Source organism: Eschscholzia californica, unplaced genomic scaffold (genome assembly GCF_041429995.1).
Source record: "Eschscholzia californica isolate CP2 unplaced genomic scaffold, dmEscCali1.0.p SCAF_1, whole genome shotgun sequence".
Lineage (NCBI taxonomy): Eukaryota > Viridiplantae > Streptophyta > Magnoliopsida > Ranunculales > Papaveraceae > Eschscholzia > Eschscholzia californica.
The window spans coordinates 13,925,849-13,942,601 of NW_028238198.1; the positions used below are offsets into that span (position 1 = coordinate 13,925,849).

General features: G+C 34.4%; 1 protein-coding gene across 5 annotated transcripts; it reads right to left on the reverse strand.

Annotated features, from left to right (window-relative positions):
* Nucleotides 1–1,297: 1,297 nt before the first annotated feature.
* Nucleotides 1,298–6,691, reverse strand: LOC147564342 (uncharacterized). 5 transcript variants are annotated; one of them, XM_086645056.1, is made up of 6 exons: nt 6,398–6,691; nt 3,022–4,229; nt 2,760–2,810; nt 2,586–2,684; nt 2,218–2,376; nt 1,298–1,636 (listed from the first exon to the last, which is right to left on the reverse strand). In XM_086645056.1, the coding sequence occupies exons 2-6, from the start codon at nt 4,207–4,209 to the stop codon at nt 1,505–1,507; spliced, it is 1,629 nt and encodes a 542-aa protein (XP_086501182.1). In that variant the 5' UTR covers nt 4,210–4,229; nt 6,398–6,691; the 3' UTR covers nt 1,298–1,504. The 5 variants fall into 5 exon arrangements, with proteins under 5 accessions (XP_086501182.1, XP_086501208.1, XP_086501196.1 ...); XM_086645082.1 differs by lacking the exon at nt 6,398–6,691 and adding an exon at nt 5,590–6,391; XM_086645070.1 differs by lacking the exon at nt 6,398–6,691 and adding an exon at nt 6,022–6,326.
* Nucleotides 6,692–16,753: the final 10,062 nt, after the last annotated feature.

A 16,753-nucleotide genomic window follows, 5' to 3' on the forward strand; every position in this document is an offset into this window, starting at 1 on the left:
CGTGTTTAACTTTGTCATCCTCTCACTTGCCAATTTGCAATGCAATTAAGTTCGATATGTATAAGTGGTGAATTATTTTTTTGCGCGTGCTCTAGGTTGAACTTTGAACGACTATAACATGTTTATTCATCATATCTATTGTTTCTTCAGCATGGTTACAAATATATTTTTTATTCATTATGTTCAGCAGTGCAGTGGACCGTTTTCAGACGACGTTAGTTTCCGTATACAAATATTTCAGATCTGTTTTAACATGACTTTCGTAGTAAAAAATATCTACATTTTTATGTACTGATTATTTAGAGATTGATTTTGCCAAATCCTGTTGTATGTGAATATATCTTTTATGTTTTCATAAGGCCAATGGTCTAAAAAAGAGATTATAAGCTTTGAGATGGTTTGCTTCAGATCGTGTATTCTTCTTGTATGTTGTTTTAATAGATCCAGTTTTCTCAAAAAACGATTTTAAGCTTTGAGGCGGCTTTGCTTTGATGAGGCAAATGTTCCAGGCGGTGCCAGGTCTTACAGTGAGATAATGTTTTCTTCAACACTGAATATTTCCGGGTTTGAGAGCATATAGATGGGTATTGGGTTATGTCATTGTCTTTTTGCGTTCAGTTATTTTCATCTAATAATCCCCGATTCCTTTGATTCTTCATTTCGGAGTGTATAAGATTATCTTCAGGTGGCAGTTGAATTGATTATCGGATTTGTTTGAAAGTTCATGCATATGAAGTTCAGCTTCATTTTGGTGATCGTAATATGATGTTGTTTCGGTAAAAAAATTTATAAGGCGAATGAAGTTGGTGATGGGTATTAATTATCATTTAACGACTGACGTGGGAGGCGAGTTATCAAATGAACCAGGTTCGTTTTAGCCTCTTCCCACAGCTGGAAGATACGGGCGAAAAAATGTGCAGGATTGTGTCTAGCCTTACAAGTAGAAGTTAGGGTTCAACCTGTTCTATATTCAGCTTGTCATTTCTTTTAAGCTTCTGTTTTCTGGTCATTTTTGTCCAGATGATTAATTTTTTTTTTTTTTTTGTTGAAAGTCCAGATAATTAATTTAGTTCCGGAAAAGGTCATACAATTAGTTCAAATTCTTCTGTTTGGAAACTTTGTAGTTAGTGCTTGTGTCACATATTTTCTATTTCGTCAACTGACCCGAAACAAGTTCATAATTTGATTGCACCCTTTTTTGTCGAACTTGAAATCACTAGTACTGTTTTCAGTCCATCCATATCCATTGAAGCAAGCAAGCTCAAGTTAGAGAAAACGATGTAAAATGACAATCCCATTTATGAACATATTCACTTCAGGGTAATTTCAAATGCTGATAATTCTGTCAGAGTCGACACCCATGTCCGTCGAAAGTTCTCAAGACTATGGTTTATTTCGTGAAGATTAAAGGGCATGTAATATGTACAGAGAGAGAGAGAGAGTATGAACAGAATTGTAAAAACAGAAATTTCCACGGGTCATTTTGCAGGTTGACGAGAAGGAACTAGGAGGCAGCAGCAGGAGACTTGCAGATGGGACACAGGTTCTTCTGATGAAGCCACTGCTTGACGCAGGCAACATGATATCGATGGTCACACTGTAGCTTACCTACCTCGTCTCCGTCGACATACTCTTCCTGCAAAAAGCATCCAACTTCATTAACTTGTCCAGTTAATTCAACAAAAACACAAACTCGCTGTTTCAGTGCTTGGAGTTATCTACGCTATCAAAGGCGATGCCGAAGCACAGGCATCCTATTCGGCTTAGTGCCTTTGAGTGGCAACAATAAATCATAGAGTTAGGTAACCCAATTAACTATGTTCTCTAATATAATAATACATAATATGTTAATTTCTTTGTTAGTTGCCACTCTATGTTGATCGTATAATATGGATGCAATATGATCATACATATACACATACAATGTACACACCCCCTTCGCCTACATGCCCCACTCCACCACACTAATTTTGGACTTTTCACACCCCAGGCCAATCCCATTTTTTCACCCATGGAACCTTTGGAGTCTTAGCTATCTAATGGGTGAACAACGGCTTAAATTTCAATCGGACGGATGGTTCTTGCCCATATTTAATCTCTAGTTTGACTAACTGATGGTTCACCCCTCAAAATCATATTGATCATCCAAACTTCATTCTTCTTTGAGACGGACTTTCAACTCATCTTTTGAGAGTTCGCTAAGTTTAGTCAAAATACCTGACAAATGCTGCATTTGACATCATCGTCATTATAGTCGGAGTCCCTCTCATCTGGATCCACATTCATATAAAAGCTCCTCTTCAGGCACTTCAAAGTGGCTTCTTCTGTGAGGCCAACACTAACGTTACCCATCTTTTCCTCCAGAGCTAGTAATTCCTATCAAAACAATGAATTTTAGGCGAGATGAGGAAGGTTTAACCATGTTAAATAGTTTAGTTGTTACACGTTTCACATCGTTGAGATTCTAGTAAATCTGCTTGTTAGAGGGTCTATATCTGGGTATCAGATTAATATTCATATCTAGGATCAGGAAGTGTGAGCTGATATATGATTTGGGGTGTGAGCATCATGAAGAAAAAACAAACCTCATAAGACATATTATCGATATCAAGTCTCATATCCCTATGTTGATCATGAAAGCTAATTCCGCCCAAGAACAAGTTTGCCTCCATAGTAAGTAATTGCTGCACGAAGTGAAAGAAATTGTTCAGAGAAACAATGGCTACAGGAAAAACAGTTTAAAACAAAAATATACCGACCTCATACGTGAGCTCTTCGTCTTGTTCAATCCTGTCCAGTGCCAGCAATACCTGTATAACATAAACAGAGGAAAAATTAAACTTCGAAAAACTCAACTGTTAGTTTTGTATGGTCATGCCACATGCTGTTCACAAGAACAATTTTGTAAAATCTAGGGCACAATCCAAAAATTCTGGGCTGAACTGATAACTTATTTGATACTAAATCAGTACTTCTCTTTTTAATTTATGAAGTGGAAAGAGACTCAATCTGAAATGTTACCTCTGCAATCCCATCCATGTTGAAGCGTCGGAATCCATCTCCACCGAGTGACAAACCATTGAACAGCCGAAGACCATCATCATCCGGAGGAGATATTTGCCTAATTCGCCTAATCCCATTGCTACTACCAGGGCGTTCATAAGAATTTCGGTGACCTGTAGGATTCATCAATGGAAATTGCCGCGAAGAGCTAGATTGACCAACTAATAGTTCAGTGTGAGAAAGTTCTGAAGTCGCAACATGGGGATCAGAATCTGAGGTATTGTTGTCATCACTATCTTCAGAGAAGCTTCCCCTGCTACCCTCGTTGGTTGTCCTTCGAGTTCTAACGGATGTAACAATGCTCTCTCTACTTCTAGGCCAATTTCTGGTTCTTCTTGAAGATTGTTGAGATGATGAACTTTCAGACAGGGAGATGGTAGAACCGGAAGGTACATTTCTCCTATTTCCTGAATTTTCTCCACTTGATGATCCGCTCAGGGTCTTTCCTTTCAACCCTACTACTGAACTTCTTTTTGCCGCCACGGCTGTCTTACTACGACTTGGTTCTGAAGATGAACATCCTGGAAGGACATCAGAGATTGATGAACATCCAAGATTTTTCAGGCCATATCTGCTTGAACTACCCTGACCATTGGAAGCAGGTTTTGCAGCTTGGGTTGTGTTTCTAGGCGCAAAAGAACGTCGAGATGAAGTATTTGGAGATAAAACTTGATTTTCAAGTACAGATCTTTTACGTGTTAGCTTCTGCGTTCTTGTATTTGATGCTTCATTGCTGGTACTCACTTCTTGTGATCTATCAGTAGAGTTCCCATTTATATCTACAGATTTGGCATCGTCTTGTTCCGAGTTTGTGGAGCTATTATCTGAAACATCTTTCTCCATTTGCATTTTTCTCGTTTCAGCAGAAACTTTGTTAGGTTTTCTAACATCATTCAGGGAGGAGTATGTTTTCGAGGAGCTTCCAACTTTTGAACCACCCCTCGAACGAACAGAAAGATTTGGTTTATTATATGTATCAGTACCACCAATCTGGATGCCTTTCATAGAGTTATTTCTAGTGCTACAACCAAGTCGGTTGCAACACTGAGTACTTCGGTTCTCATGGTTCGGTTTATCTCTGGAAGTCATGCCTGGCCCTCTTGGAGCAGTACCACCAACAATTCTCTTACCAGCATACTTGTCCATACGTTAAATCAGCCAGGTCTCTGCGGAAAGATAACAAAGATAACAGTTGTCAGGCTCAAACAGTGACCCGTTGAAATAACCCAAACGTTTAACATTAGGAAATGCATAATCTTGAACAAAAATCTGGAACAGATAAAACCGTTTGAAATCAATGTTGATGAGAAAAAAAGATGAATTTGACACTCGGAATCCTTGTATAACAGGTTGAAACTTTAATAAGCTCCTCATCCGACATATAATCATAAGGGCTTCCGGTTCGAGATAAGATATACAAATTGGGTCTCGTAACTCGGTTTTAGATGAATAAAGTGTAGATGCAACGTTACGTGGCATGTGTATGTTCCTCAAATTAATCAGACAATAATGTAGATATACCGCAACGGAAAAAAGTAACAGATACAAATTAGTTGTGAACTAGTAGGTACTAAGGAAAGAAACTACGTGAACAGGAAAAAACGAAGGAAGATGACAAGTTCATCAAGTCTTAGGACCAGTTATTACGTGAAAATTTTCAGAAGCGCTAATGGTGTTATGCTGTAGGACAGGACAGCTGATTTCTTGTCCTCCTAAGGAAATCAGGATATCAGAACTGTATGTACTTGGAAGTTGGAACAAAACTAATGCTAGAGTTACACCACTATCCTTCGACAATGTGCGCTTGAAAATTGGAATAACTTAAGGATATGGAGTTTCCTTGTTAGAATAGAAGAAACAAATATACTATAGAATAAGAAGGAGAAAACCAAAGTTATTTCACTAGTATCGGGACATAGGCATTTGAAAAGACCACACTAAGATCAGGAAGCAACAGTTGGATTATGTTAACAGCCAAAAGTGTACAGCTACCACTAAAAACATAAGGATGAACGCTAAATAACTAAATTTAGATGAGTATTCAACGGAATAATTGCTTCATCTTTAATTTGCACTTTCTCATGGATGAAATACTAATAATGGATAAGTCAAGAAGCTGTATCTTGCTATAAGGCATACAGTCATAGACTTCGACCGAGATAATATTCATCGCCCAAGTTTTAGGCTGTTTAGATGCAATTGTCTGAAATATATCGGAGTCTGAAATATTCTCACACCCCTTTTTGGCTAATTCGTTTTCGTTCAACACAAATTGGATAACACGGGCCTTATACTAATATTCACTGCTATTTCAAAGTTGAATCATTTCTCTTCGTGTTTACTGATGATTTATGAATTTTTCAAGGAAGATCAATCAATAGAAACTGAAACACTTAACAAGGATGTTAAAGAGATTCAATTCAATAAGCATCAAACAGATAAAAAAGACATTAAATAATGGAATAAATCATGAAAAAACAAAACCAAATATCTAAAACAAGTTTGAGTAAGAAATAGATGATCAACCTAATCTCACTTAAAACATTCATAGTGACAAATACCAACCAAAGCTTATCATCAAACACCTAAACCATATAGAAGATTATGATATCAATTATGACTTATATCAACTTTGATTATTATCATGGATTCATGGAACTTTTCCTCAATAACCCACAACCCAATAAATTGATTCCTAACAAAATACAATAGCAAATCAAACAAACAAACCTAAACACCCAAACAAAAAGATAAACAAGGACCAGGTTCATCAATCAAAAGATGATTTATCTGAGAGATAGAATGAAAAACCTTTTGATTGAAACTACCCACCAAAGAGATTACCACCTCAGAAAGAAAAGTTTAAGAAGATATGAAGAAAAATCCACAGAAAAAGAAGAAATGAAACCACATATACCAGAAAAGCTGAATTTACTTTATTTAGGATTTAAGACTTACTTGGTTTCAACAATCTTTTCGCTTTTTCTAATTATAAAACACTCTTTTTTTTTCTCTCCCGGGATTTCAGCCATCAAACTAGCTCTTCCTTTTTTTCTCATCCAAATTTTTTAATTGAAAAACACAAAATCAAACATAGAAACAAAACCAGAAAAAAAAAATACCCATTCAGATAATACCAGAAACAAAAAACCCATCTAATCAAAAAATCAAAAATTTCAACAAAATAAGACAAACCCATTTTAATTCATCAAAAATTATTATAACCCAGAAAACCAATTTTACTTTTTTAAATTCTTAGTTATGGGTATATAGATTATAACCATAGTTGATAATAAGAACGAAAAGGAATCAAAATCTAATAATAACTTCTTACCCTTTCTTCTTCGTGTGCTTAAGAGGAAAAATTTCTGTTCTGAAATGGGATACCGTGTTTAAGTTTGAGAGTCGTTTTTAGAGAGAGAGAGAGGATTTTATTTTGAGGGTTTGAAGGAAACCCCAAAAAACGTAGGTACTAAAAAGTAGTTGCCTTCCTTTCGAATTAGTTTAATGGAATAACAGCCGTTGGATTAACACATGAGGTTGTAATTTGGATGGTCAATGATGGATTTGAGTAATACTTTTATTTTGATACGTCATCGTCAAGGTGGAAGCCACGCAAATTTGACCCTCAAAGGAAAAATATGATTTTGTTGTATTTATCTATTATCCATATTTGCTGTATCAACAAATTGTGGGAAAGTTAAAGCCACGTTTGGCACTATTTATTGGTGGATGTTTGATGAAATAAGAGTATTTTTTTGGAGTACAGAGTTTTTTTTTTTCATCTCATCCCACTTAAAGAATATTTCCCACCACCACCATGATTCACTAAGGGTGTATTCGAGTCGAGCAGATAACAAGTTGCTCGAGTTTAACTCGACTATTGCTCGTGCTCGACTCAAAGAAACGAGTACGAGCTTAATACGAATTCAAAATAATGCTCGTTTATATAAACGAGTCAAGTTTGATCATTCGTTAGTGTATCCCGAACTATTCGTTAACAACTCGATCAACATACTATCTATTATAGTGTACTCCTTCAGTCTCAAAATGAATGACCTATTTTGAAAATCTAACTTTTTAAAGGAACGTCATTAATTAGAGTTTGACTATAAATATTGTACTTCAAAAAATTGTTTTTTCACAAAGGGCTTTATTTTAAGGTTTCCTATTTGCCTTCTTTAAAAGAGAGAACTAGCTATTTTAGCTTTTGTACGGCACCATCCCTCTTGCTCTCTTACAAAATTTAAACCACTAAATTGAAAAGATGAACAGCAAAATTCGATGAAAAATTATGACTTTAAGTACAAGGGACATAAAAGATAAAATGGAGAGCAATATACATACCTGTTGGTCAAAATATAAGAGCTTAAAAGGCGATTTGGTCACACTATATGAACTAAATAGGAATAAACCATTATTTTTATGTCTCTCATAGAGTAACATTTTCCTTATGTAATAAGGGAAAATAGAAAACAACCATTTATGTTTTCAAAAAAATAGAAAAAAGTGTCGTCTAATATCATATACGGAGGAGATTACTTAAAAAAATAGTAGAGAAAAACAATACACACTGAAAACGAGAATTATCGGATTAAATAAATACCTTCCAGATTTAAACGATCAGTCACTCATTTCAATAGCATTGTCCTAATTCTTATTTTATGTTTGTATCATCACTAAGATGGGTTCAAAGTTCAAAACCTAGACATACAAACATCATAATTCTAAAAAGGGTACTTAGTGTTGGTGAATGAATCATGAACCTAATTGCTTGCTTGTATATTTGAGAAAAGAAAATCTTTACAACTAATTAGAATGATCATAACCAATTGGGCGTGTCTAACTAGACATTACCAACTTTTTGCAAGTGATGAAGTAACCTATACCTGTTTTACTGTTTAAGTTGATAGTGTGTAGGTGTACAATTTAGGGTTCAAGATTTAGAATTTATATATATATATATATATATATATGTGATTTATAAACACTAAGAACTTTTTTTATTATGAAATACTAAGAACTTACTTCTTCTTTTTTTGTTGAAGTACTAAGAACTTACTTGTTACATAATATTATAAATAGTACGGTGAATACATGATTGTATTGTCATTGTGTTTAGAGATGGATTTATTTTTCAAACATATGATCAAGGAAAAACAAGAGAATTTGGGTTTTTTAGTCGGATTACGAGGCAAACATACATCATAAAGAGATAATACAAAGATAGACCAAGATTCACGAACCGAATCTGTCTTTAAAGGTCGTCTTAAGGAGCCTAAAATCCAACTAATCTATCTCTACTTTATTTACACACAAATTCAATAATTCTTGTATTTACACTTTTATAGAATCGAACCTGGAACTCATGTGTTACGAAATAGTTGTCCAATCAATACACCAACAAATAATGGAAGGTACTAAGAAAATTCTTGACCATTAACAAATACATGGATGAAAATATGTAACCCTTCTCATATGCTAAAAAAAAAAGACCATAAAACCCACAATTTGGAAGGAAAATCACATTAACTTTACAATCCATATTAGAGAGGCAAGAGAAACTTACCAATTTTCATCAAAAAAAAGAGAAACTTACCAAGTATGATCACAAGGGTCTCATAAAAAAAAAAGTATGATTACAAGACCATGGCCCAATGTGCTTACATATGATTAGCCACCTGTTACGTATGTACGAGTGACACTTGTAATGCCACTAGAAGGGTTTACATCATCTACTTGTCATGGAGTGAGTGGCATATTTGTTTGTTTGTTAGGTAGTAGTAAGGTGAAATCGATTAAGATAAAGTGGTGAAGTAAGAGATTATTAGGAAACAATACCCATCACATCTTTCACTACTAAACGGCAAAGAAAAAATAACAATTTAAAGGAAATGATTTTCTACTTCACTAATGATACTGATATCACCATTTTCCATATTGAGATATTTTAGTTTGATAAATGGACTTTTTTTCCGGATATTGAAATGTCAATCTAATACGTAAGATCATACAATTAGAAAAATTGAAAAATTGGGATTCAGCTAATAACAACAATGTTAAGTCATGGTACGAGCATAAAATACTTTGACGTTGAGTAGGTTCATTAAATCAGGATGGGTCCATGCATTTGGGAGGCCCCGAGCGAATTTCAAATTTGGAATCGTAATATAGTGTATATTCGAAAAATAAATAAAATTCTAATAATGTTTAGAAGAAGAATCGAACCCTTGACCTCTTATACAAACCTCGTTATCTTTTCCACTTAGCAAAAACTTAACTCACGTCTTGAATCTATCTGAAATATAATTATTTTGAAGGTATCATACAAAATTCGAAGATTTGAAGTCTTTAACTACATTAGGGCCCAAAATGACCGCTTTGTTTGCTTTGGGTCCGGGCCGCCCTTGGTTCATTTTAGAACTCTGTACTCTCTTTCTTCTTCTAGAAATTAAATAACTCTTTCCAACTCTTTTTAGAAAAACAATATGATTTGTGTCTCAAATCCAAGTAATATTATTTGTGTCACAAATCTGAGGCCTAGAGTCAGAGACGGATCCTGAAATCTATCTAAGGGGTCTAAATTATATACTCTCCCCGTCCCAAATTAAGAATCTCATTTTGAAATGTAACTTTTTTTTCCACAATTTTTACTTTTTCATTTTTACCCATATTAGTTTTAACATGTTTTTTGGAATTCAAAGAATTAGTAGCAATATATATAAGATTAGTTTCCATAAACACAAATTATCTCTCTAAAATATTACCAAAATACAAATTGTTATAATTAAGTAATAAATAAATTATATATTGTCAACATGGGTATCATTGAAAAAACCAAGATTTAATATGATAAAAGAAGAATGAGACTTAATTTGGGACAGACGGAAAAGGGATATGAGACTCTTAAATTGGGACGGAGGGAGTACCTAATTTTTTTGTGGAGAAATACAAAAATTAACAAGAAGATGAAAAAACAAGAGGAAGAAGAAGAAAAAACAAGAGAAAGAAGATGAAGAGATTAAAAAAATATTAAGTTTGATGGTCGTCGGAAAATTTGAACGGTCGTCGACTTTCACTTGAGAAGATGATGAGGTGGCGAGAGATAGGGTTGGGAATCGGTACGGTCGGGCTTGCCTGCGGTACAATATCAATCGGGCTCGGGCGGTCCGGACCGAACAACACTATGTCCGATTGGAAATCTGGTCCGGGCCGGGTCGGGCAAAATCTCAAAGTCACCTGCCCATAGCCCGCTCGAAGCCCAGTTTTTTTTTCGGGTACCCAGGTATCGGTCTGGTCAGTTCGGGTAAACCGAAATTACTAATATTTTTTAGGGTAAAATTTGGGCCAAAATTAGGCAAATTTGGGGCCGAAAGCAGGACAAATTAGGGGCTAAAATCAGGGCAAAATCTAGTCCTACATGAAACAAGATGAGAAGAAAAACAAGATGAAATAGATCTTCATTACCTCCTAAGAAGAAACAGACTTAAATAAAAATAATAAGAAACGAATCTTAAGAAGAAACAACATGAAATAAATATGAAGAAGAAACAATAGATCTTAAAAAAACAGATCTTCATCATCTAAGTTCGTTGTTCTCCTTCTTTGTCATATATTTGTTGTTTTTCTTCTTCGTTCTTGTTCAACTTCGTTCTTCTTCATTCTTTTTCGTCTTTCTTCAAGTTTGTTCTTCTTCAAGTTCGTTTTTCTTCTTCTTGAACTTTGAGACAGTTAAGGATACGAGACAGAGAAATGAGACAAAGAGAGGAGTCGAGGAGAAGAGACAAAGATATATGAGACAGAGAGAAAAGTCGAGGAGTCGAGGAGACGAGATAAAGATGAGACAAAGAGAGAAGTCGAAGAGACGAGAGAGATGAGATGAGTTCAGGAGATGAGAGAGAGATGCATCTAGGTTAATGAGGTTGTCTTTAATACAAAAAAACTTATTTATACCCAGGGATAAAACCCTTAATCCAACGGCTGTTAATGTGACTGGTTGTCTTAATCTAACGCTTATTAAGAAAATCAGTTCGGGCTTGATAATGTGACATCCGACCAGAGCTTAAAAATCGAGACCGGGCCGACAACTCTAATCGGTCGGTCCGGGCTTGGCCCGATTAGACTTCAGGCGGTCTCGGGCGTCTCCGGACTCGGGTGGACACCGAGGGGTTCACGATCAACGGACTTTTTCCCAGTCCTAGCGAGAGATGATGTGAAGGAGAGAGGTGATGAAATGGAGGCGAGAGATGATGTGAAGGAGAGTGGTGATGAAATGTAGGATAGAGAGAGAGAGGGATGAGGCGTATTTAATGTTTTTAATTTTTTTTTTAAATGAATGTTATTTTGGCCCTCTAGTTTGTTCTAAAAGGTTAGAATTTATCGAGGATCAACCCATATTTAAAAAGGAAATCACTTTTCTAAAAAGGATAATTACAGAAAGTAATAAATTAACCAATAAACTGACAGTGTTAACGAAAGATGGTTCTTTTGAATTTACGAAAAACAGGAGTTCGAAAAAGAAGTTGAACACAAACTAAGGAGCCAAAAAAGAAAATAACTTTAAATTTAATGAAATGGTATAGCAAATATTATACGAATATATGGCTTTTAGGTACGAAGAAGCCATAAACAAAGAGCTCGGTTTCCAGTTACAAACTGCCTCGTAACCGAATATTTGTAGCTAAAAGTAATTTTCGACTTTACTATTGGTTACGCCTATTTGTCATGACTAAAGCTCATTTGTTACAAATTTTTGTTCATTTGCATCGGATATGAGCCATAGTAAAAACAACTCAATTTTGTAGTGACTACCACTAATTTTTTGGTAGGATCCAGGGAGTGCGCCCGTACCCCTTGGATCCGTCCCTTCCTAGAGGTAGAAGCTATTTTGGTAATCACTCCGACAACGAGACCGAGCCCCCGTTGTTTACCACCAACAGTCCACCACCACCAACAGTCCACCACCACCAACAGTCCACCACCACAACTAACTGGAATTCTTTGTGCCAGTAGCAACATACTATGATATATTATTTTAGTAGTGGTTTATGATTTATGTTATCTCAAACATCAACCTCATAACAATTAAAATTACAGATAATGAAAGAATCTCTCTCCTAACAGTCTAACACGCAAACCCTAACTAATCAAATAAAGCCTGGCCCATTTTATTTGATTGGTACTGAAACAGATTGCAACTTAAACTGAAATAATAAATTGGTTTGGATTATGGTAAATTATTATTCAAATAGAAACTGACCCGAACCATTTCTCTTAAAAAAAAAAAAGTGGAATTTCCTTTTCAAAAAATTATAACGAAAATAACAGTCGTTTTCGAGCAATGGTTCTTAAATATAATCATCTTTCCTTTTCCAAAAGTTATAGGTGATATGGCAATTAAATATTTGTAAGTACTGTTGAACTTACAATACACATACTGATGAAACATTTGTTGTACAATTCGTTTTTTCATTTATACGAACAACAATTTAACTATTATATGTTAGTTTTTTTTTTGTTAAGAACTATTATATGTTAGTTATTTATTTTTGAGGTTCGAACTCTAGTCCCTCCAGTAGTGACATACATGATATGTCTTACCATTACATCAAAATAATTAAGTTTCACAACTATTACCAATTTTCATTTTATGGAGATAAATAAATTTGATCTCTAGGGCTGAATGACCACAATGAAAAATTAGTCGTAGTCTTACCTAATTTTCTAACACATATTAAGCTCCAAAATTGACTCAAAATGCTTACCTTTTGTGAGAAGATAAAGGATTAGAGGTACCAAAGCAAACTATGTTACTGCTTACTTATTTGCAAAAATAAATAGTCAGTCTACCACTGGTTGTTACGTCATCTTTCTCACATGTGGAATATTTTTGCCTGCTTTCTCAACTGTGAGATAGTTCGAGCCTAATACGTGTATTTTTTCTGGGTGCATGGAGTACATGTGACTTTTAAATCTATCACCTAAGAGTCAAGTTCTCATACAATGTTAACTTTGTGGTCATTTAACTCAAAACCAATTGATAACTAGTCGAGATGATCTATACATTATATTTGTGGTTATTGAATCACATATTCTCTTGTGAAACTAGTGTTACAATTTGCAGACTTGAAAGCCTTGACATCCTGATTGATATGAATATTATATAAGTAAATACCCACTCTTTGTTTTGAGAGTTGGTAGGTGTTTGACTAGGAAATTAATTTAGGAAGAGCCTAGCTTTCTTCATAATAATATTATTTTGGTGTTGCAATCTCTCATTATATATTAATTATTTTTTTGGTTGCAATCTCTCATTTGAGGATGACATTTTATCTACCTACCCTGACATTTAAATAATTATGTTACCCCAAATACGCATAAAGAATAAGGACAAATATGAGTACAAAATTCAAGATAGACCCGGCAAGGAATTAGAATTTAGAATCAACAGGGGTTAGATGGTTATAATATAATCTTGAAATTTGTAATTTTAACTCGTTTAGCAAACTGATTAATTGAAATTGTTTCTGGCGTATTTGGGATTAAACTTAATTACACAGTTTGGAGTTCGAATGAGAGAAACTTAAGTAGAAATTTAACTACTCAAATAAGTAATTAATCATAATTCACACACACAATAAAACATGAGGGGTGTGTATTTCGATCATAAAGTCTACTCAACACCAAACAATAGTGAGATAATTGTCATTAACAAGATAACAAAAGTTTCTGAAGACAAATTCCGAACAATTTAGGCCTTCAACCTTTATTTTCTTTCTAGAATCGTCAAAATGAAGTTACTCCAGCACAATAATAACCACCCTTGTAAAGCTAGAGTAACATTGAGTAAATGGGTTGGACAGAAATTCTGGCTATGACTTTTGCTTGCAAAATTCTCGGGTCACACTTCAAATTTTAGATCGATTCATATTTGTGAGTGGCTGGCCCTAATAATTTTAGCCTACTAATCAAGATCCACCACGAATGAGGTAGGATAGGCTCGGTCTAAATTATAGTATTTTAAAACTCTAAATTCTAGAAAACAACTAAAGAAAGAAAAAGAAAAGGCAATAAATTTTTCTGGTACACCCAAAGGTTATATTATTAATTTTGTGTGGTGGTCTTTATGTTTCATATTCTATTCTAATAAGGGAACAACCTAACCAAGTGTTTGATGGAGATGTGTATTGCTTTTCTCTTTTATCACTCACTTGATTCCTTATCATAAAGAAGTTTCAATGTTTCTTGGGTTTCTTTGCTTTTTTTAATATCTTTTGAGTGGTATGACAGAAATCATACCTAGAAAGACTGAAAGTTAGGGCATTTATAATGCTACCCTTTGGGAAATAAGGGTTAGTTAGTAAGACAATAAGACCCACATTGTACTTTAAGCAATTGGTAGGTCTTTCCTTTTTTTTTTTGTTCAAATGGTAGGCCTTTCCTTGATAGTGGACTTTGAACCATTATCTAATTGTACAAAGAATTTAAATTACCTAATTCAATCAATATCACTGTTGTGATTTGCCTTGCCTTTGTCTCATGTTACTTGGAGGGTTTTGTAGAATGATAGTTTTCATTTGTTTGTTGGTTGAGAATTGTAAAATTCCTATGGAGTTTATGAAAGTAATCTCTTGTATAAATTAAAGAATCTTTTCAGATATTCAATAAATATGACGATGATGTGAATTCAAATTTAGCTTTATTTGGTACTCAGAGTATGATTGGTTACCTTTGTTTAGCGTTTAATATAACTACAAATATTTACACTCTATTTTAAAAGGGCGTTCATATAGCTAAGTAGAAATTGTTTCATATCATGTCAGCTAAATTAACAATACAATGTATAAATGTAAAGATAAGAAGAAATTTTCGAGTACCTACTAGAGTTGATGTTTAAAACTGCAACCCCTTTGCACCTTATTTACGAAAGATCTAGAAAACTAGTTCGTATAAGCACTTAAATAATCGCTAGAATGCATTAACCAAATTTAGAATATATCCGACGATCCTTCAAATACCAATAAGAGCCAACAGCTATATTACCAATTATTTATTAGAGGCTACAACTTATCAAATCTTGCAAAGTTTAAGAAATTTGTGTAGATGGAAAGAGAAATAGTAAAACCTAGATCTTTGATCTCCTAAAGTTGAAGGCTTTGTTTCTAGTAGTGTTGGGATTTAAATCTATAGGCACCTCCGAAATTGCCAAAATGCCAAGGCACGAGGCTGATCTTGCTATATGGCATAGAATAGAAGGTGGTGACCTTTGGGCCTGGGAGCCCTAATACACGAACCTATCACAATTACTAAAGGCCATCTTCATCTTCTTTCATCATGCACAACCCAACTTTCTAATCTTAAACCCCCAATAAACAGAAACCCCTAAAATTGATAGGGATTCTATTTGCCAAATATTGTATATAGGAATTCCATTTTCCACTTTTATCGTATGTGCATACTATAAGATATTCATTACGTATAATGACTTTATACGAATGACTTTATATGAGTGACTATATATGCAAAGTCATATCAAAGGTGTACATTTTTTTTTATCAAAAGTATACTTTAACTTTAAGTTTGTAGGTGTGAAATATTTTTGGTCTTTTCATAAAATAATTTCTTGAAGTTTAAGTTCTGAGATCAAAAACCCTTTGTAGAAAAATGAGATGGAGACGTATTTTTCACTTCCAGTTTCAGAAGTAGTAAAAGAGATGAACACATTTTATTTTCCACTTCTCGTTTAAGTAAAGTAAGAAAATAGGATGTGACATATTTTCGTACAAAATTTGGTAGAGAAGGGGACCCAACAGAAGAATTCAACCAATAATAATTCTTCTACTCTTTGAAAATCTAAAACTAAAGGCAAACACAAAGAATAGAACAAAGGTGAGCTTCTTCAATGATGCTTGGTGGCACCTAATCCTTCACAAATCATGTTACCTACAAAAATATCCTAAAATGAGGAAGGTGGTAAGATTTGAAGAGTTTTTCTTCCCATTGAAGTGACTATTTCATATATTAGAATTGGTGAGCAACCTTAGTTAGAGTGATCGGATTCGAGACACAAGTACTACATTACCTTAGGTGCACAACCCCGCAACTAATCCATCTTCTCAAGATGATGCTATGCCCGACCAATATTCTGGTCGGGGTACTTGACCTGTTCAGAAGTGTTTGACTTTCTTTCACTCGATCATGCCCTTCCAAGTACTCCGGAAGGGATTCGGTAAATCCCGACATTGCATCATTTTTGTTTTCAGAATAGATGAGGCCAAAAAAACTATTTGTTGTTTCTATGCAATTGTACAATCAATCATCCTTGATATAACATTCAAGGGCAAGGCAAAAACCAAATGAAGGCAAATAAGCACTCAAAAACTAGACAAATAAGAGAATAAGAGCAACAATAATAATTTTAGAGGTGCTTTATTTTTTCTTGCCTGAAATTAAAGGGCATCTCAAAAACGCCTCTTTTACATCATCACTCTTCTACTTCATTACTTCATCTCTCTATAATTATAGAAGCAAAGAGGGGAGAGAGAGAGAGAATGAGAGGTGTTATGCCTCAAACAGCATAACCCCCTTATTCCAACCATCCATCCATACATACATATACTGATATACATACATAATCTAAACTAGTACATTATATGTACACATACATATATATATATATATATATATATAT